The following is a 22206-nucleotide window of genomic DNA, read 5'->3' on the forward strand; positions in this document are numbered from 1 at the left end:
AAGATGGTATAGCAGCGACCTTGGGACACTTGGAAGTGGCAGAGGTGGTCATGGTCTTTCAGGCTTGTTACTCCTGCTATTGCATTCCCAGCTCATCAAACCAAGCAGCAGATGTAAACCCAGAGGGAATGGAAGCTACTGGAGGGGCTGGGGGGCCAGAGCCAGACAGGAGACAGAGAAGGCAAATTCTGTTTCCAAAGGAGCACAAGAGGAGAGTGGTCTGAGGCTGTTCGTTCACTTACACCATCTTTTATCATCTCAGTTAGACCAGAAAGTTTCCCGAGGATGGAACCAAGGCCTCTCTGACTCTCAAACCCACATTCTGCCACTGCCCAGCATCCACATTTGACTAAGTGAGTGTCGTGTGTTTGTGAGGCTGGGGGCCAGGGTAGAAACAGGAGCATTGAGATTCTAAATCTTGGAGGATCTTTTCTGAGAGTAATAGTTAAGACTTAACAGCATTTACATTGCTTGGAGTGAACAGGCCCAGTTCCAATCACAGTTCTGCCTCTGACTGTGTAGGCTTTGGGCAAATGGCTTAAGCTTCTTACACTTCAATTTCTTCAGCTTCAAAGTGGAGCTGTTTTGAGGTTTAAATGGCAGAGTGCATTTCAAACACTTAGCCTGGAGAGTGGCATATAGTAAGGACTTAATAAACATTATTATTATCACATTCACTATCCATTGTTTGAGAGTTGGCAGCCATATACACTTGTGAATGAGAAGCTTATACCAGCAGGGATAAGAAGAAATACCAGGAGGTCTGGAGTTGTCAGAAGTCCCAGCTATCGGTTTCATGGCCAGCACCGGCCTTGGAAACTTGACCACTTCCGACTCTCTGCTCTAAGTCTCGCTTTGCCAAAAAAGTGCCACCCTCCACCCAGCCCCCATCCCAGTCTCTGCAGGTCCCTACTGGAGAGGGAAGAATATTTTTCTAATTCAAAACTGAGGTACAAGGCCTGACAAGTATAGTTAAGTCTAGAAGGGGACAATGCACAGAGTATTTCAATCTGGTTCTAGTTTAGCTTTTCTGAGAAATGGGCCTAGGGGGCCTGCTAGACAGTAAAAGGGCCTGCCTGTCCCTCTGCAATTCATGCACCTCTACTGCCCAGGTGGCTGACACCTATTTCCACAGGACGTCCTTTGGGTAAAGATAGTGGGTTACCGCACTATTTAATAGGGGGTGGGGGTGGCGGGTGGGTAAGGAGTATGATCAGCCTTTGGCACCTTGGAGTGAACCAATTGTCAGGTCATCTAAAAGAACTCCTAGGGGCACCTGGGTGGTTCAGTCGGTTAAGCGTCTGCCTTCGGCCCAGGTCAGGATCTCAGGGTCCTGGGATGGAGCCCCACATCTGGCTCTCTGCTCAGCGAGGAGCCTGCTTCTCCCTCTCCCTCTGCCTGCCTCTCTCTCTCTCTTTCTCTCTGTCAAATAAATAAATAAAATCTTTCTTAAAAAACTAAAAAATAAATAAAAGAACTCCTAATAGGGTCTTAGGGAGACATGGCAAGGAGAGTAATGGACTAGATTTCTAAACTGAAATGCTACCGGAACATGGTGTCACCTGGGCACCTGGTATGCAGAAATGGAGAAGGGGAAATCAATTAAGTGCAGGATAGGGTTGATAGTTGCTCTGATTCTTAACTGGGCCCCTGTCCCAGCCCCTACCCCACAGTCAGACTTCAAAACCTAAGACTGGTTTTGCCCCTGCAAACTTCAAGGCTGCGGAGCCTCAGGATGTCACCCGCACCAGCCTGGGTTCTGGGTGGCAGGAACGCAGGGGTGGGGACCGAGGGCCGTGACCGCTTTTTTTTTCTCGAAATCCCCACCAGGGTCCAGAGTAGTACGCTCCCCTAAGAGTTCATCACGTGCACAGCCCCAGCTTCTCAAACCCGACCCCAAGCCTGTGGTCCCGGACGCCCGGGTGGTTTTTAGGGTTTTCTTTCTTTATTATTTCCCTTCTTGTTCTCCACAGTTGGTGATTTTCTGCAGAAAAACGGCTGAGAAAAAAGAACCTATTTCATTTCCAGTTCCCATCACCGCGATTTCCACATGGACGTGACGTTGGGCTAGCTTCCGAAATGCCCAGGTGACTCACGCGGGGACACCCGGGGGCGGGGCTCAGGAGTTTCTCGCGCGGGGGGCGGGGCGGAGCGGAGTGGGGCGGGGCGGGGCGGAGCTGGACGGGGCGGGGCGGGGCGGAGCGGGACGGGGCGGGGCGCCATTCGCCTCCTGAGCCTCCCGCGCCTCCCGCGCCCCCCCTGCGCCCCCTGGCGGCCGGCGGCCCGCGGCTCTCGGCGCCGGGCCCGGCGTCACGTGACTGGAAAGTCCCTGGGTGGAAATCCCCGCTCTCCGCCGGCGGTAAAACAGAAAGGGAAAAAGAGAACTGGCAGTCTGCAGTCTTCGCAGCGGGCCAAGTGCAGCGAGCTCGGAGCCCGTGGGGGCGGAGCGGTGACAGCAGCCGCCGGGACAAGTGCGGCGGCGGCGGCGGCGGGCGTCAGCGGGCGCGATCCACACCCCCGGCCGGCCGGGCCAGCGAGCGAGCGCCGAGCCCCGGCGTCCATGGGGCGCCTCCTCTGCGCGGCCCCTACCCCCGCCTGCGGCGCGCGCCTGCCCTGACTTGGACTGAGGACTTCGGAGGAGGATCGCGCGGCCGGGACAGGTAACCGCCGCGTCCCCTTGCCGTCTGCCACGGGCTCCCGCGGGGCCAGGGCTGCGGATGCGTAATTGGCGGCGACTCGCGGGCTAGCCCCGTCTACCTGGCCTGGGTTTTGCAGCGGTCCTGGAGGGGAGTTTGTTGGCCGTCGGTGCCCACTGTAGGTTTTGAAATGCTAGGAGTCGCGGTCGCCGCGCCAGATGTTCGGGTGACAGCTCTGGAATCCTCCAGCCAGCTGTTCCTTTTAAATCCTGTCAAGAACTTAAGCTGCAGCAGACTGCTGGCGAGGAGCCTCCGGACTCCTAGGTCGGGTGGTCCTTGGGGTTTCGCTCCTTTTCGTGCCTTTTGTATTTTTAAATCGAGCTCTGGATGCTGTTGGACACGTAGACCTTGCAGAACCGCTGTGGCTTCTTCCCAGATTGTGCAGCAGCAGCCCACCGCCGGTGGCATGTCGTGGAGGGCACAAAACCCGGCGCGGGTGGGGGACTCCGCCAGCCAGCCTGTCCAGGGTCAGCTTTCAGACGCTGGGAGTGAAGTGCAGGGAGGTGGGTGGGGTCGAGGGACAGTGCTGATCTTCAGTCGCTGCAGTGGAAGAGAAGAAGTGTGCACGTTAAAGTGGGTCGTCGGCCTGCTTTTCGGGTGCTCCAGTTTACAGTGATCTGCAGGCCCCTGCCCCAGCCCCTACCCCACAGTCTGACAGTCTTTGTCAGCCCCCCGGGGCGTCCCACATCCTGCCACCTGGCCTCTCAGGAAAGCAGTGGTATTAAGTAAGGAAGGAGCTCAGCTCTTTTGAGACCGCTTTGTTTTCAGTTCTCCCTGCGTCTGATCTTCTTTCCTTGGAAAGCTGGTGTCTGGTCAAGGGTCTCAGGGCAGCATGTGGGGAGCACCGCTGTTCATTCAGCAGTCCTCTGGACCATAGCCTGAGTGTCCCCAATTATTGAGCAGCTGGTTACTGCTCCATTCTCATTGTCTAAGGTGCTTCTTTGATTTTTGCGATTCTTTGTACAATTTTCGAAATTTCGAAGGGATACCTTCCAAAACTGCGATGAGGCATTTGCTGATAAAGTCAGTGAGGTAAAAAATGTAAAGGAAATGTTAAGGGTGGTAGCAAATGTCTGTACCTATAAGGATGTTACAGTCATAGGTCAGGAACATTTATTCTTTAATCTTAACGAGAACTGGGAATTTGGAGGGTGGGTTTTGATTCTTTTAAGGAGACGGTTCTGCAATCTGTGCAAGGCTAAACCTATGAAGGAGATAACCCTGGGCTATCTGGTACTGACATTTGCATGTCTTGCCTAGGGCTTACAACTCTCACCATTTGAGGTCTTGGCTGAAAGATCTTTAAGTGAGAAGAGAATAATAGGAGACTCAGAAAAACAAAAAAGCAACACCTCGCTTGTTTCAAATCTTTTAACTTCCCGCCTCTTCCCGTCTGAGAGCAGCAAGCCCAGCGGCCACAGGGGTGATGTTGTGGGAATAGCGAGGGGCAGGTGTTGGGAGATCTGGCGTCTGGGCAAAGCTGTCTGCCCAGGATGGCGTGGAACCTGAGCAGGACCTGTACTTCTGTTGTCTTGGCTGCAGACGGGGAATAAGGTCATCTTGGATTTTTAGCCCCAGCGTCAAGCATGGCCCTCAACCTTCAGTAGGTTGGTCAGGCCGTGCTTTTTGAGTGATGGACAGATGAATGGGTGACATTGCGAGACGCTGGCCATGCCACAAAGTGGAAATGGGTGTATTGTTTTTATCCCCTCGTTGTGCTTGTGGTCCTGCTCTAATTTTGCCCAGTTCCACCTTCAGGGAATGTCTGACGGCAGAGGAAAAATTACCAACTGACCCAGAGAATTACTTCCCCCAGGCCTCACTGGCAAGCAGATTAGGAGTCCTGATCCAAAACTGTCACCAGAAAGCAACCTTGGGGTCATCTAGTCCAACCTCTCTACTTTGAGTGCATCGCAAGAATTTAAACCACTTCATCAATGGCTTTAAGAGACCCTAGACCCACCCAGCAGTGGCTTCCCTAAAAATCTAGGTCTCTTCTCACTCTTGCATAGGTTTAAGGTCTTCCTCAACTAAAAGCTTGCCCTGGCGAATAGTGTGATACAGGAGTGAGATTAACAATCGCCATGAAACTTCCTAGGGAATATCTTCGTGCTCTGAAGCCATCTTTGTCTTCATCTTGGAAACCAAGATGTATAGTGAGGCACCCTGCGAAGGCTTGTGAACGACAGCTGGCTTTCCACACATCTCCACACTGCAAGGATCCCGTGTTGCGTCAATTCACAACATCCCAGGCTGTTGGCATGGGTTGGAGATGCCGTGTTTTGTCCCCTGCTTCCTTCATTTGTCCTGAGTGTCCCCCTGGCCATCTTTCCTTGCCTGCTTCCAGACTTTTATTTCCTTCCACCAGTGGATTATGCTTGAATATCTCAGGGTGAAGACAGGGTGGGAAATGCATCTGATGTTGGTATCTGGAGGATGGTAATAAATGTGGTTGGCAGTTGAGTTGGAATAATGGAACTCTGATGCCTGCTCTTGGAAGTGTAAAATTTATTCTTCTGTTATTGTTATAATTCTATTTCTCATTCTGATGTTGTGAAGTTCAATGGAGAGGTTCCAAAAGACTTATTGTTTGCTCTTAAAATTGCAAAGCATCTTACTGGAAATACACTTTTTCATTGGCTATAACATATTCAGTTTTAACCTTTTTAAGTATTATAATACATTTTATAAAGGAGCTCTTTATAAATATTTCTCTTTGGGGCTAAAGAGGAAACTCTAAGCAGCAGCCTAGGTGACAACATAAAATCGCCAGATTTTTCGCAAAACATTTACTTTGCAGTATAGGAAGTGAGGGAGGGCTTAGAAGAGATAAATCAAGGCTTTGCCTGAGAGCAAGGGTTGCTGAGCAGTGGTCTTAGGGGAGGAGCCTACAGACTTGTCAGGGCTGCCTTGTGGCCGTCACTGGCATTCAGAGCTCCTAAGACCCAGTGGCGGTGTCAGGGGGGCATGAGAACCAGATGGGAGTTTGTTGGTTATGAGGTGCAGTACCTGGTGCTGACAGATAGGCTTGGCTCCCTGACAAACGTTACTGAAAACACGGGTTATTCCCCTCCTCCTCAGTACCCACCCCCCCGCCTTCCTTCTCTTGTTTAGACTAATCTTTAAAAATGATGTAACTTACAACAGTCCAGTGTGAGTTAATCTTGGGGGCCAGCTCGTATCCTGGGAGTAGAGGTGACTAAGATCTTTTGCCTACAGATTAGGGTAATGACAAGATCAAACACTGGGGTTTCCTGCAGGCAGGTGTATAGGAGTGGTATCAAAGCCGGGCTAACGGAATGGGTTTTTCTCCCCTCCTCTTCAGGTGTTGCAGAGCACAATGGCTGAACAACTCCTTCCCCAGGCTTTGTATTTGAGCAACATGCGGAAAGCTGTGAAGATACGAGAGAGAACTCCAGAAGACATATTTAAGCCTACCAATGGGATCATTCACCATTTTAAATCCATGCACCGATACACACTAGAAATGTTCAGAACTTGCCAGTTTTGCCCACAATTTCGGGAGATCATCCACAAAGCTCTCATTGACAGAAACATCCAGGCCTCCCTCGAAAGCCAGAAGAAGCTCAACTGGTGTCGAGAAGTCAGGAAGCTGGTGGCACTGAAAACGAATGGTAAGAAGCTTTTGTCTAAGGCTTGGCCCCCACGGTGCTGGGTCCCCATTCATTAAATAGTAATAGCGCTGGCCCAGACTCAAGTCTCTTGAGAGCATAGATCCCTTAGTATAGAATACTCTATAGAAGGCATGTGATAAAAGCAAGCTTGTTTTGCCAGTATTTTTAGGAAGGATATTTCGCAATTGTGCGTATTAGAGAGGAGAGCCGCCTGAGGCTTGAGGAATGCATTTCTAAACACCGTGCCTCCCATTGGAGGACTTACGTATCTAATTTTTGTGGCTGTTTGTGTAATCATTTGTAAAATACCCGTTCCTGGCCAGTAATGGAAACATTAAAAGGCTTTAAGTTCAAAAGGAGAGCGTGGTGTGAAAACTAGTATTATTATTGTTTCCCACTGTCATTAGAAAATGCTCCTAATGATGACCTTACACATCTTGCATTGATGGCATTTTAGGGCTTAGCCAGTGAATGGCTCTTGTCTGCCTTCCCCTTACCTAGCTTCTGTTGGGTTGGGTCCAGTGACATGAAGTAGAAAGATACTTGAGATTTTTAGCACAGACTTTAGACCTCTACTTCATTATTTTTAGGAATCCCTGGTTCTGAATTTCTTGCTATCTCTCTGTATCTGCCCAATGGCCCTTTACCACTAGTAGCTATTTCCTGTTTTAAACTTTACTGTTTTGTGTTTTTGACTATTTCCTTTGAGCAAGAGTGTGTGTATCATGGCCACATCCAAGCACACTATTTCATGCAGATACAAAATCCTACATTCTAATGTTGCTAATTATTACAAGAAGCAAGTAGATTGTCCACGATCAATTAAATGCTTATAGTCGAGATGAGGGCAGGAATCAGGTTCTTACATAAGTAACAGTTCTTCCTTAAGACCACCTCGATCAAAATAATACATCCAAGCACAGAAATCCTTGTTGACAAAGAGAGGATAAGAGTATTAATTAACTTAGTTGGTACATTAACCTTGGCCATTTTTGAGTTGGGTAGTGTGGAGTGATTGGAGATACGTATTTTGCGGTGTTCCTGGGGGTGGGGGGTGTCTTGAGCATTACTTCAACGTCTTGCCTCTACTTTTGAAGCACAGATTCTTAGAAACAAAGGTAGAATGAAAACTGGGGAGAGCTAGTGTTTATATTTTTCTTGGCCTTAAATCAAGTGATGCGTAGAAGTGGGTAATTATGTTAAGTCATCATCAAGAGGTTTATATTCCTGACAGTTGTGGTTTTAACTGTCTCCCATTTTGTTACAAAAAAGAAACGGAGTGAACTCTGGGAGAGTTGGAAACAGAGAGATTCTGCCAAACTAGAGATGTGGTAGGAAGAGGAAAACCTTCTTATCATTAACAGAATTAACTGACATTTTAGGTTGAACTACTCCTTTAAGAAAACAATGGCTATAAATAGTAAACACTTGTTTTGCAAAGACATGTCATTAAAGTCAACAAAGATTCATGCTACAAATAAAGCTACAAAAGCAAGTGCATCTTGATAACATTTTCTGGGATATAGAAATGTGGGGGCTCAGCTCCTCTTTATGTCCCCCCTTTCAAGAAAATTCCTTAAAATTCTGGAAAAGGAAAAAAAAAAAGATATTTCGGGGAGGGGGGATAGAAAAGGGACTTTTACTCTCTGGCTTTTATTAAGCACTTTTTTTTTTTTTTTTTTTAACCCTTCTCCTCTAGGAGGGTTCTACAAAGTCAGTGGTCTGTTTGGGCAGGGGGTGATTCACAAGTTTGCATTTGAGGATATGAGACTGCGGTGAATGAGGAAGGGAGTAGGTGGCATAAAATTGAAACTTGATGTGAAAAATTCCAGCGTCTATTGGCTGCCGCGATTTCACTTGTATAATGAGTAGCCCTATTCCAGCTCAGCCTGACCACACCCACTTGGAAAGTCCAGGGCGCCCTTAGCAGTTTAAATGTCTACACACCAGAACAAAAAGTACAATAGCTGTTGCTCAATTGCTAGTCAAATAACTTAGCGCTGGGGAATTCCAGATGTTGCTTAGGGAATTTTGTACTGGTGCATCTCAATAAAGAACTGAAAGTAAGCACCAGAAGAAGAAAAAAAAGCCTTATCTTTGCTCTAGATTTTGCAAAGGGGAAATTTCAACAGAATGCAATCGTTGCCACACTTCTGCCAACACAAAAGGCTGAGCGATCTTTTTTTTGTTCATTCTTGTGAATACTTACTTAGCTCATCTTTCCATATGTTTGAATTGCAGGGATATGAGCTGTGGATATAAATGCTTGAGGGGTTTTCTTTGTTGTTTTGTTTTTGTTTTTGTTTTTTTTTTTACAGTTTGACTCTGAAGAGTTGATAAGAAATTTCAAAAAATGTTGATGAACCCTACTTGTAGAGTAATGTAAGAAAACAGTTGAACTCTTTATAAAAACAGTGGTGCACTTGGCCACAAGATATTAAGGAGTTGACTTTTTTGGTATCAAACATTCCCCCCAAATGTTTATTGTTTGGGGGTTGGAAAAAAGGCAGTCTCTTGAATTGTGGGTTTTAACCTGTAAAAGTAACAAATTAATGGAGTAAAATTAGACCTGTTTCTCCCAATGCTCAAAGGCAGGCTGAGGAGGTAATGTGGTGTTCTCGATCCCACTTTATAAACCAGGAGAGGAAACTCCCAGGTCCCAGAGGCCTCAGTGGAATGGTCAAGTCATTTACCACTGAGTCATAGCCAGAGACCGTCCCTGTCTAGTAAATGGAGCAAGCCAGCTTCCTGGCTTATGCATGTTACCCCGTGTGTTCCCTCTAGAGCCACAGAGGGATAGGGCCAGTGTCTTGGGCAAAACATCAAGGAATGCTAGAGCGGGATGGACTTTAGAGATCATAATCCAATACCCTCATTTCACAAAGAGAAAAAAAAACACTCAGAAGCGGAGGAATTTCCCCCAAGGTCACACCTAAACCAGTTAGGGCAAGCCAGGCTAGAACCAAGGTCCCCTGATAATCAGTCCCTGGCCCCTTTGCTCTGTTGTTGTCAGTCATTAAAAATAAGAGTGAAAAGAGTGTGGTGGTTTTTTTTTTTTTTCCTTAAAGCTGTCATCACCTTGTGAAATGTTCTCAGTTGGCTGTTGGACTAAGAAAGTAAACCGTTTGTATCTCTCACATGCCCCTTTGGGTCCCCCGTACTAGGCAGCAGGGCTAGTGCATTCTAAAAAACCTTTGCGAGGCCTTTGATGTGTGTGGCTTCTGTCCTCAGGTGATGGCAACTGCCTAATGCATGCTGCTTCTCAGTATATGTGGGGTGTTCAGGACACAGACCTGGTCCTGAGGAAGGCACTCTTCAGCACTCTCAAGGAGACGGATACACGCAACTTTAAATTCCGCTGGCAGCTGGAGTCTCTTAAGTCTCAGGAATTTGTGGAAACGGGGCTTTGCTACGACACTCGGGTATGTTTTGTTCCCCACTGAGTGCCTGTCGCTAGAGCTCCATGGTGGGGAAAGGGTCTCTCGGGCCAGCCCCTGCTCTCAAGGAGCATATGATTTACTAGGTCACATGAACTTGGCTAAGCAAAGCATAGTCCATGGAAAACACCAGAAACCTCCCTGTGGGATGAACCTGAGGCTTTTGTCACCGCTGCGAGGTTTCCGGGCAGCAGTTTCCCAGCTGTGGATCTCTTCCTTTTAGCAGAAGGGCTTCTGCTCATGGCCTTTCCTGTGATGTTTTGGTTGCTTTCCAGTGTGATTGCCCTTTGCATGCTTTACTGAGCCTGCCAATCAAATTCAGACATGGGGCTCACCATTCTCAGTCACAGGCTTGGAATTTTTATGCGCGTTTGGATAAGGGGCTTTGGTGTTAGGCCTCATCAGGGATTTTTTTGAAAGCAGGTGCTGTCCCCATCTTCCCCCACTTTTAAGTTGGCCTTATAGTGGGGAATAAAGTAAAGGAAGAAAACCAAAATGGGGAAAAAAGGGTGATCATTTGAATGATGATTTCCAGAAAGGGGAAAAGTAAGCTGAGTTATATAAATGAATAATTGTAGAGCGAAGTCAGACTGAGTTTTTAATGCATAGTACATTCAATCATGATTTTCCCTTTACCCACTTGTCCTTAGAATTGGACCGATGAATGGGACAGCCTCGTCAAAATGGCATCCACAGACACACCCATGGCCCGAGGTGGACTTCAGTATAACTCTCTGGAAGAAATACACGTATTTGTCCTTTGCAACATCCTCAGAAGGCCAATCATTGTCATTTCAGGTGAGATGCCTGCAGATTGCTTATTTGTATTTGAGTGCTAGTCGGCTTTCATGCTTTTAGCTCTTAGGAAAAAGCGAGGCTACCCGAGTCACGGGCAATAGTAGCTGAAGGGAATTTGATGAAAATCACCTGAGGGCCTTATTGCTCTTGTTCTTTCCCTGAGCAGACAAAATGCTGAGAAGTTTGGAATCGGGTTCCAATTTTGCTCCCTTGAAGGTGGGCGGGATTTACCTGCCTCTCCACTGGCCAGCTCAGGAGTGCCACCGATACCCCATCATTCTCGGCTACGACAGCCAGCACTTTGTACCCCTGGTGACCCTGAAGGACAGCGGACCTGGTGAGTACACTGAGCATGGATGCGCATTTGTAACTGCTGGTAGATACTGGGACGCCCTGTTCCCACTGAACATCGGGCTCTTCTGGCAATAGCCTCATTTATGTTTATTACTTGTTTTTATGTGACTACAGTGTTCTGTCACGTGCTTGATTGGCAGCAGCAATGCAGTGGCGGTAATTCCTGTGCCCACCATCTCTGGGTATGGCTTGGAAAGCACTTTCCACAGCTTAGTTGCAAGTAGGAGATCTGTGCATACATGTGACTACCGCCCTTTGCTGTATGACCGAGTAAGGTGCGCAGAGCCCTGGCATGGAGCAGCTAAAAATGTCTTGTCAGGTTAGCTATTATTATGATAGCTTCCAGTGGAAGAGGCAGGGTGCAAAGTGCTCTCGGGACGTTATTGCATTTCATTTCATCCTCATGGCGTCCCTGTGGACTGTAAGCACTGGGAGTCTTGTTTTACAGATGAGACCTTTGAAGCTCAGAGAGGTAGGCTCAGTAACTTGCCCGATGTCACAGAGCTTGATAGTGGCAAAGTCAGAATTCAGACTCATATCAGTCTGGCTCTGAAGTGTGGCGATTTACCCAGCGAGATCCACTGCCTCCAGGCTGCCTAATATTCTCTGAGCTTCCAGAACAAAGCATTTCATATTAGAGTTTAGTGTAGTTTGTTTTCCCATCTGAGTCTGACGGCGGCTAGGTGATACTTTTCCACCCTTTCATTGTATTCTTCCTGTGTTTTCGAAATGTGATCATTATATATGCGGCCTCACACATAATCTCATTTAGTAGAATCATGTGTCGCTTATGTGTTCTTTCTTTCCCTCAGAAATCCGAGCTGTTCCACTAGTGAACAGAGAGCGAGGAAGATTTGAAGACTTAAAAGTTCACTTTTTGACGGATTCTGAAAACGAGATGAAGGAAAAGCTCTTGAAAGAGTACTTGATGGTGATTGAAATCCCTGTCCAAGGCTGGGACCATGGCACCACCCATTTGATCAATGCCGCAAAGTAAGAGTTTATCCTCAGCTCTGTCCTTTGTCGTCTTCAACTGCTTGTACTTCCGCCACATAAGCTGATGCCACCCCAGAGCTCAACCATAAAGTTATTTGAAGCCAGTTTCCTCCAGTGCAAAACAAATTCACAGTGGTGTATGTGAGTCAGACAGAAAGGATGATCGGGGGCCGTACTAACTTGGGTTTCACGTGGGAACGAGTAATTTCTCCATGGTGACCTTCCTGCACATCTGGATGCTGACAGTCAGAATTGTGGCTTTTAAGTATATTAAACCAAGGATAGTTTTGTTGTGTTTTAATTGCCCTAGTACTAGGCTAGCAAGTGAAAATTCTTGGAAACAAAAACCTTTTTCTCTTGGCTTCTTGGAAAGGACAGACACATCAGACACAGTCGGGGTTGTAGAATGTGTTTATGTGGCAGCCGTATGATTTTTGCCACGTGGAAAGTGGAGGAGAGAGCCAGAGTGCGCATTGTGCGGCTATCCAGATCTTAAACACTGGCTTTATGTTGGAGAGATGCCTGCTCGTAAGGACTTGAAATAGACCAGAGGGGACCACGGAGGCATAGGAGGATCAGTTTCTCAAAGCGGAGGCGGACACGTGCCAGAGGCTCAGAAGTCAGTGGGCAGCGCCTGTGGGTGCGTCTGCTGCTCGGTCACCGCGCGGGGCAGTCCATGCTGATAGCAACCGGGCGCGAGTTTGAGATTAATAACGGCAAGATACAGGCAACAAGGTCCCAAAGTAGTTTGAACTGCAACGTAGACTAGTCCCAAATGAACAGCCTACGTAATGCTTTACTAGAAGTTTGATCTCAGAGAAGTTAAAAAGTAAAAGTGACTTTTTTAAAAGAGGAATAGAGTCATCCAAGTGTAGAGGCATCCCCAGAATAGCCCTCTCTTTAGAATTATCAGTAATTTGGGGTGGGCCAAGATTGATTAAATAAGACTGTGATTTTTGAAATAGTGAAATCTTCTTAGCGGTATCGGACTGTGCTATATTGGAGGTGCAGACTCTCTATCATAGGCCTGTATTTCAACGAGTGGTTATCAAGTTATTGCCATAATCCACATTCTAAAAGTTTGCCCTGTGAGCTAATGATGTGAAATCGTGTGTGTGTCTGTGTTTGTGTGTGTCCGTGTTTGTGTGTGGTCTCATATTTTTCCTTTTGGTCTTTAGGCTAGATGAAGCCAACTTACCCAAAGAAATAAATCTGGTAGATGATTACTTTGAACTTGTTCAGCACGAGTACAAGAAATGGCAGGAGAACAACGAGCAGGAGCGGAGAGAGATGCATGCTCAGAATCCTTTGGAACCTTCCGTTCCGCAGCTTTCTCTCATGGACATAAAGTGTGAAACCCCCAACTGTCCATTCTTCATGTCGGTGAACACGCAGCCGCTGTGCCACGAGTGCTCAGAGAGGCGGCAAAAGACCCAGAGCAAATCCTCAAAGCTGCACTCCAAGCCAGGCCCCGAGGTGCTCCCTGGCATGGCCCTTGGGGCCTCCCGGGGTGAGGCCTATGAGCCCGTGGGCTGGAGCCCCGAGGAGCCAGCTGGGGGGCCTCATTCGGCCCCTCCGACGGCACCCAGCCTCTTCCTGTTCAGCGAGACCACTGCTATGAAGTGCAGGAGCCCCGGCTGCCCTTTCACGCTGAACGTGCAGCACAACGGACTTTGTGAGCGCTGCCACAACGCCCGGCAGCTGAACGCGGGCCACCCCTCGGACAGCACGAGGCACTTGGACCCCGGTAAGTGCCGAGCCTGCCTGCAGGATGTCACCAGGACGTTTAATGGAATCTGCAGTACTTGCTTCAAAAGGACTACGGCAGAGCCCTCCTCGGGCCTCAACTCCAGCGTCCCTCCTTCCTGTCACCAGCGGTCCAAGTCAGACCCCTCGCAGCTCATCCAGAGCCTCTCCCCACATTCTTGCCACAGAGCCGGGACCGAGGCTCCCTCCGGCTGCCTCTCTCAGGCCACGCGGACTCCAGGGGACAGGATGGGGACGAGCAAGTGCAGAAAAGCCGGCTGCATGTATTTTGGGACTCCAGAAAACAAAGGCTTCTGCACGCTGTGTTTCATCGAGTACAGAGAAAACAAACGTGAGTGAAACGATGGATTTCCTAACCCCCGTTTCTAAACCCCTGGGCTAGGGGCGGTCTTGCTCCAGAGCTGCAAGAAAGCAGCCCCTCTGGGCCGTGGGGGAGAGTGCGGCTGGCCCAGAGGGATGGTCACCTGGAGGCCAAAGACAGGGAAAACCACCTTCCAAAGCCCTGCAGCCCTTCGTAGATAGAGTTTGTAGGTCGTTCAGCGTCCGGCATTTGTGAGGCGGAGTTTAAACAAGACTTCTTTGGACACGTAGGTGTAAACAGAGAAAAGTCCAAAGCGGAAGGGCGGTAGCTGGAGAGAGGGAAGTTTCCGCTGACACTGTGAGAAAACACAGGTGGTCTTAGAAACCTCTCACTTGAAAGAGGGACGGACGGACAGGCAGTTGATGTCCCTGCTTGTTCTGTTACTGTATCTGGCTGGTGCAGCAAGTTCAACAGTGAGACCTTTGTCCAGTCAAAGATGTGTCGATAATGGCATTATTATCGTTTTTTTCTTTCGCTGAATTTAGAAAAGGCCGTGCTCACGGATGCACGGCCCAGGCTGCCCTAACCGGTATCCAGAACTTGTCTGTCTCTCTAACGGCGGTGTCTTGCTCTCTGCTTGGAGACCACCCGTGGCACTGATGAGCTCCACCTCTCTTTTAGATTTTGTCACTGCCTCCGCGAAAGCCAGTCCCACGGCCCCCAGGTTCCAGAACGCTGTCCCCTGCCTGGGCAGGGAATGTGGCACCCTGGGAAGCACGGTGTTTGAAGGATACTGTCAGAAGTGTTTCATCGAAGCTCAGAGTCAGAGATTTCACGAAGCAAAAAGGACCGAAGAGCAATTGGTGAGACATCTTGAGGTACTTCCCCTCCCCGTTGGGCCAGCCCTCCTTGCTGGAGCCCCTGCTTCTGATAGACTCTCCTGCCTGCCAAGTTCGGGGGAAGACTCTGAGGGGGGTGGGGGGGAGAAGTCACTGTGGCCCCCCCGGGGCTGGAAGTGCAGTAGCTACTCTTGATTTTCATGGCCTGAGTGTGCTTTAGAATTCATTTAAAAAGTAAATCACGTCAGCCATAGAGTAAATCAAACCTCTTCAAGTCTGCAAAAAGCCAGATGCCGAACAGAGACGGGGTGATTGGTGGTAGCCACACAGGCGGTTGAGCGAGCTGCAGACTTCAGGAAGTACTCCTTTATCAGGAGACAGGGGGAGGACGGGTGCATCCACACAGCGGCATAGAAGAAAAGCAAACTTTGGCTGATGGGTGCCTCTCCTGTTGTTTACAGAAGGGTGGGGATTCTATCTCGAGAAGGGCAGCTTATTACTTACTAACGCAAGCGGAGGCGAGCGGGACCAGCAATCGCAGGCCTCCGGGTGAGGCTCCGCTCGGTGGTTGCGCTTGGCCTCCGTGGGACTGGGAGCACTCGTGCTTGGTGAGCTCCCGGGCCCAGACTGCCCGTGGGGCTTTGGTTCCCTGGGTCAGGCGGCTGCTCTCCACCCCCACCGCGCTCTTGGTAGCACGCGCGCCATCAGACGAGATTGCCTGGTGCTCTCCCTGACCAAAGGGGCCAACAGTTGCCTCTGCTCTTTCCATTCAGAGGTCGAGCCAGCGCAGAGACGCGCCTCGAAGCACGGCGAGCGCCTCCAGGCCCAAGTGTGCCCGGGCCTCCTGCAAGAACATCCTGGCCTGCCGCAGCGAGGAGCTCTGCATGGAGTGCCAGCACCTCGGGCAGCGAGTGGGCGCGGGGGCCCGCCGGGGTGAGCCGGCTCCCGAGGAGCCCCCCAAACAGCGCTGCCGGGCCCCCGCCTGCGATCACTTCGGCAACGCCAAGTGTAGCGGCTACTGCAACGAGTGCTTCCAGTTCAAGCAGCTGTACGGCTGACGGATGCGGCGGGCCGGCCCGGCCCCAGGGACCCTCGAGCCTTAGCCGGCATGGTGCTAGCCCCGAAATACTGCAGTGCCGCAGCGGGGAGCTGCGGGCGGCTTCGAGCAGCGGCGGAGCGAAGAGGAGCTCGCGGTCGCGGTCGCGGTCGCCGCCAACCTGCCCAGGTGGCCTTGGAGCGAGAGCGAGGCCAGTGACTGGCCGCGGATGGCGTCCGGTCCAGCCCGGGGCTCCTCCTCCTCGCCTCCCACGGAAGGCCAGGAACTTCATGGACTTGGAATGTGTGCCGGGACTGCTTCATCATCTCGGGAGAAAAGGGAGAAGACGCTGGGTCAGGCGGGCTGGGAACCCCGGAGCCGTACCCCCGCCCAGCCCCACGCCGCCGGGCTCCGAGCCGGGGAGCTGACCCGCCGCGCCCACAGGCCGTCGGCCGCAAGTTCAGGAAGCTCAGGGAGAACGGACGGAAGGACGTATTCAGAGTGTCAGGGGTGAATGGTCTTTCCCTCCCCGCCTCGTCCGTTTCCCGCGGACACGGCAGCCACGGAGCCATCCACAGACTGTGGTTCTGAGGCTGCTGAGACCGAATCAGTTCACACTGAAAAGCAAACCAGCTGCTCTTTACAGTATGCACCTTGGAAAAAATCAGAATATTCTAGTAGGAATATGTGTGACGCTTTTGGGTATCACTGTCTTCACTTCTAAAGAAGTTAGCCTGAACTGAGGTGTGCATAAAAGTGTGTACATTTATAATGTACCCTTATATTATGTATGAGGGGTTTTTTTTATGTTGAAATGCCGCCCTAGAGATTTAAGTAGAAGACGGAATAATAACCTATTTTCTGGTTGTTGTTGGGGCGCCATCTGTATACAGCTTGCATGAACTCAACCAGCTGCCTTGTTAAAGTGAGTTCCCTGTTGTGTCTATGTAATTCACTTTATTTATTTTATTTCAAACTTCAAGGGTATTTAAATGAAGACGTTTCTTCTGCTCTGGGTAAAGCGCTTGCTGTAGTGTCTTCTTGAAATAATATATTCATATTGAGTCCTCTTTCAGGCGAGTTCCTGAGTACCTTGGGGATTTGGTCTCTTCGATGTACTGTGGTTGTCTTCCCTAAGAAAGAAGGAATTGCATCAAAGATGTATTCATTAAAAGCTCAGGCTTCTTAATGAAACTTGGGTCAGAGCCTCTTGCTAGCCAGACGGGGAAAAAAAAAACAAAACTCTCCACGGTCGACAGACGCCTTGAATATCCTACCTCCTTAGAGATAAGATTGGGAAGGAATCGGGATGAGATTGGAGAAGGTCACCGGGACGATGTGACCTTTAATGACAGTTTTATTTGCTGTGTTAACGCTGTGTCCTGGCAGTGACCTCACAACCAGTGGCAGCTTAGCGCTGGGACAGCAAAACCCTGTGACCATGAGCATAAGGAAATTTCTTTCTGTCCTCAGCCTGCAGTTTCTGTTTGCTTTGTGTTGCTGTCCTACCTGTTCTAGAAAAAAAGGGGGAAACACATTGTCCCCAGAGGTAAAGGCTGCCATTTTTTTTTTTTTTTTTTGGGGTCTGGAACTTATGACCTGAAAACATGAGCACTCTGTAACTCTACACAGCCTTTACCTGTGTTAACCTGACATGTTTGACACCTCGAGTGCCCTAAGTCTATTTCCTGAACATAAATCTTCATTTTTTTCTAAAGATCTCAAATAAACTTCAGTGTTCATCCAGTAATTCTAAAGTCAACATTTTAATATTTTGTGTGTATCAATATTTTCATTCTTAATGTGAAAAAATGGAATTATTTATACTTATTATAGAAAGCATTTGAAATTTGCACATTTAGTTGTCCCTAATAGAGAGCTGTTTACTCTGTTGGATTCTCTCAAGTTTTCCTAAGTATGTGTAACTTTTCACAAAAGTCAATATTAAAAAATAAATTATTTAAGAACAGATTTTGATGTCTTCTGTTTACAAATGGTGAGAGAAGGGGACCCAAATACTAAGGCCATGTCTCCCAAACAGCTTCATTTCGAGGTACACCTGGACAGTGGACATGTGCCCCACCCCCGTGTAGTAAGAGAACTTTGCGAACGTTGTAACGACATGAGGGTAGGGCATCGTTCAACCGCGGGGACACCGAGGCCCACATAGGAGTGGGAAGGGTCCACCCGTCCCATTCCCAGGAGACATTAGGTCCCTGTGCCCTCCAAAGGTTCCTGCTCTCAGCCATCATGCAGTGCAGAAAAGGATAGCAGGAGAGAGGAGGAGAGAGAGGCCTGGAAAGACAGAAATAGGGGGGAGGAGGGAAGCCTGGTGTAAGATTTCCTGGGTCGGACCTTAGAAGAGGTGACGGATGGCCATGGTGGCTGCAAGGACCGGCAGCACCAAAGTCCTAGGAAATTGTAAAATGACATATTCTTCTACACAATGCAAACACACCCACGGAAGATTGATTGAGGAGGACTGCAGCTCCCGGAATCTACTGTTTTTAAAGCTCCCCAGGAGATTCTGATCATCGGCGGGATTTTAGAACCGTGCTTTAGCAAATCATTCGTGATCCTTTGTTAAGTTACTGTGAGAAATGTTAACACACAAGAAAGTAGAGTATAATGAATCCCCATGTATCCATTATCTGGTTTGGACAACCATCAGCATTTTGCCAAATTTGTTTCATCTTTCACCCCCCCCCCCTTTTTTTTTCTGGACGATTTCAAAGCAAATCCCAGCTACATGTGTCCTCACACCCACAAATACATGAGTGTGCATCTCTAACTGATCATTGTTTTTTTTTACAACCACCATTTTTTACACCTAGCTAAATGATTCACAGTGTCATCCAATACTTAAGTACGTACTCGAACTTCTCGGGTTGTCCACTATACAGACATAGTCCTATTGCTTTGGGTTGCTGGCAATAAAAGAGCTTAAGGCTCTTTTATTCTGTAACATTTTTTCATTTTTCATCCTATTAATTTGTTGGGGCAATTGGGTCATTTGTTCTGTAGAAGGGCCTACATTCTGTATTTGGCTGACTGCTTTCTTACGGTGCCATTTAGCTTGTTCTTCTATAATGTACTTTGGATTCAATTCTGGTTCAATGAGACAAGAGTCATGCCCAGGTGGTGCCATGTGTCCCATCGAGTCCCAACCTGTGGGAGCTACATGAATGCCAACCCAGAGACATCATAAAGCCTCAAATTCACCTCTTCCCTTTTTGTCCATTCTTCCTCCCATCTGTCACCCAGCATTAAAAATGACAATTCTTCAATCAGCATGATGAACATAAGCATTTGACCATAAGTCATCAGGATTTCTAAAATAGGAAGTGACTTATAATTAGCAAATTATCTCTGACTCAGAAGAATGGCACATAGGGAGATAGGGCAGGTTTGGAGGACAGCAAGGGAGCATCGGGGATGGGCCTCTGTGGATGGGGGGTGCCTATAAAGCATACGCATAATTTTATGTCAGGGTATGTACATTATTTTTCTGAAATGGAGCCAATCAGTGGCCTTCTTCAGAGTCTCAAAGAAATGGATGATTTTCCAAAAAGGCCAAGAACCTCAGCATAAGGAAGGCTGAGAAACAAGACTTGGGAGGAACTGATCTTTGCTTCCAGTTCTGCGAATGTCACCCACATACCACACAAAGGTGGAAGTTCATATCATCCAAAATTGAACTCCTAATATTCTATCCCTGCCCCCTTCTTCCCATGCTCAGAAAAGGGCATTATCTGCCCAGCCACTCTAGACTTTTTCCCCCTCCTCCCACATCCAAACTTCACAAAGTGTATCTCCAAAGTGTCTCTCACATTCACTCCTCGAGTCTATCCTGTCACTCTGGCACGGGCCCTAGCCTCCTTCTGTCTTTTTGGCTCCACTCTCCCCTTTCCAGCCCACTCTCTCACGTAACTTTACTGCTCACCTATGTTTGTAAACCAGAGACCTGGTGATGCGTCTCCTCTAATTAAAACTCCCTGATGGTTGGGGCGCCTGGGTGGCTCAGTTGGTTGGGCGACTGCCTTCGGCTCAGGTCATGATCCTGGAGTCCCGGGATCGAGTCCCGCATCGGGCTCCCTGCTCGGCAGGGAGTCTGCTTCTCCCTCTGACCCTCCCCCCTCTCACGTGCTCTCTCTCATTCTTTCTCTCTCAAATAAATAAATAAAATCTTAAAAAAAAAATGATTAAAAAAAACCCAAAACTCCCTGATGGCTTTCCCAAAGCTGGCTGCATGCAACAGGAGGTGCAGGAAGAAAGTAGGAAACCTCTGAGTTCATTTGGCGAATATTTGATACATGAATATATATATTTTACTATATCTACTATAATGTCAAAGCACAGAGTTTACAAGCAAACATTCCATTCGCTTCCAAAACGATGATATCGTTACATGTCATGGAGCCTCTGGAAAACTCCACTGCACACTTAGGAGAGTCTGAGAACAGGAAAGGTAAATAACACCGGAGTATTTTTATGAACATAATTTTTGACCTCATGGAGTCCCTGACAAAGTCATAAGGACCCCTAGCAATCTCCAGACAATACTTTAAGAACCTCTGCTCTAGAATAATGATTCTTAACCCAAGGTTGCCATCACCACACCAGCAACACCTGCAGAATGTTTTGAGAATGTCTTGTGTCTGTGCCCTGCCTGCGGCCAGTAATTCAGTGCCTATGGCCAGGCGGGGGCCTGCACGTAGCCCTAGTGGAGAAGATCTTCTCTAAACAATGGACTCCAGGCTTTTTTGACTGTGTGTCCCTACCAGTAAACATTTTTTGAGAATGTACTCCATTATATGTGTATTTATGTCTTTATAAATTATATACATATATTACCATATCGATGGATCCTGAACCTTGTAAAACATGCAAAAAAAAAAGAGATAGAAAACCAAAACAAGGAGCGCCTGAGTGGCTCAGTAGGTGAAGCATCTGCCTTCGGCTCAGGTCATGATCCCAGAGTCCCAGGATCAAGCCCCGCAATGGACTCCCTGCTCAGCAGGGAGCCTGCTTTTCCCTCTGCCCCTCACCCCGCTCATGTTCTCTCTCACTCTCTCTGTCTCTCTCTCAAATAAATAAATAAAATCTTAAAAAAAAAACTTCTACCATATCCTAGCCATGCCCCAGTGAGTCGTATGCACACACTTTGAAGACAGCTGTAGAGATCATCCTGCAAATTTCTATACCTCTTTGCCTTTTCTTGGGATGTCTTTCTGGATGCCTTTTCTACCTTCCCTTCCCGTCTCCCTTCTCCCTTCACCAGAATCTGGCAGAATTCCTTCCTTATGTCCTGCATTCTCCCAGATATCATAAAAAGAACTTGATATTTTGTAAAAGAAATTTTAGGTTCAAACTCTGGCTCCATTGCCTGTTAATTATTTAAATTTGAGCAAGTTACCTCCTGTCTCTCTGAGTCTCAGCTTCCTCAACTGTAAAATGCTCCTTAAATGTTTTCTAAAATGTATTAGGGAACTTCTCCCCACTCATCCTACCAGAAAATGTTCTTCTCTGTCAGTAACTGAGCTAATGGTCCTCATCACTGAGGACATATTGGAGTCACCCAGAGGGCTTTTAAACCAAGCCAATGTCCAGAGATGTCCACTTTTAATTGGTCTGAGATGGCACTCTTGGGTATTGGATTTTTTTTTTAAGTTCAGATGAATCTAATATGCAGCCAGGATTTAGAATCAGTAGTAGTCAAAAGAGCACTATTTTCACAGACACAACAAAGGAAAGAGAACACAATTACACCGTGCACCTGGGGCATTTGAAGAAAGCAGGTGTCTTCTTTCAGGTGGTGCCATCTGCAGTTGATCCAACTTGTCATCTGCAACCCCACAGGTGGCATTGATTATCACTATGTGCATTTTTCAGCATAAAAGCTCCATCTTCCAGAGGCAATGTCATATTAACCAAGATCAGAGATATACTAGTGTATTGGTAATTTACATGAGAACGATTTACTACCAAAGAGGTAGAAACACTTGCACCCTCTGGTCAGTGCACCCCCTCCTCAGAGGCTCACTCCATGAGAATCCTTATTAGGATGCCTGGTGAGCTTGGAATCAGATCAGGGGGAGCTAGTGTCTGAGTTCACGAGACAGATGCACTCTTCTGTGTACTGGGATATGCCCATCTCTAGGTCCCAATGGTCAAGTCTTCTTTCTTTACACAGCAGGAATCCAGGATGCTGTCTCCTGCCCATGGTACTTCAATGGACCATGTCTGCTTTTGAGACCCTGCCAGTTCTTTGTGTCACTACCCCAACTTCTGATTGGCCCACTTTCCTCTAATCATGTCAACACCTTCAGTTAGGCCACAGTCTGTCT

The 22206-nt window shown here is 48.1% G+C and overlaps 1 protein-coding gene across 2 annotated transcripts; it reads left to right on the forward strand.

Annotated features, from left to right (window-relative positions):
- Positions 1–2394: 2394 nt before the first annotated feature.
- Positions 2395–17830, forward strand: TNFAIP3 (TNF alpha induced protein 3). Of its 2 annotated transcripts, XM_031029847.2 has the most exons (9): positions 2395–2660; positions 6022–6331; positions 9563–9753; positions 10419–10566; positions 10733–10903; positions 11733–11913; positions 13095–14014; positions 14666–14862; positions 15597–17830. In XM_031029847.2, exons 2-9 carry the CDS (start codon positions 6037–6039, stop codon positions 15879–15881), a joined length of 2388 nt encoding a protein of 795 aa, XP_030885707.1. In that variant the 5' UTR covers positions 2395–2660; positions 6022–6036; the 3' UTR covers positions 15882–17830. The 2 variants fall into 2 exon arrangements, with proteins under 2 accessions (XP_030885707.1, XP_081685205.1); XM_081829079.1 differs by lacking the exon at positions 2395–2660 and having other exon boundaries at positions 6002–6331; positions 14666–14847.
- The last annotated feature ends 4376 nt before the right edge of the window (positions 17831–22206 follow it).

The sequence above is a fragment of the Leptonychotes weddellii genome, chromosome 8, assembly GCF_054177405.1.
Source record: "Leptonychotes weddellii isolate Sample4059 chromosome 8, ASM5417740v2, whole genome shotgun sequence".
NCBI classification, from domain to species: Eukaryota; Metazoa; Chordata; class Mammalia; order Carnivora; family Phocidae; genus Leptonychotes; species Leptonychotes weddellii.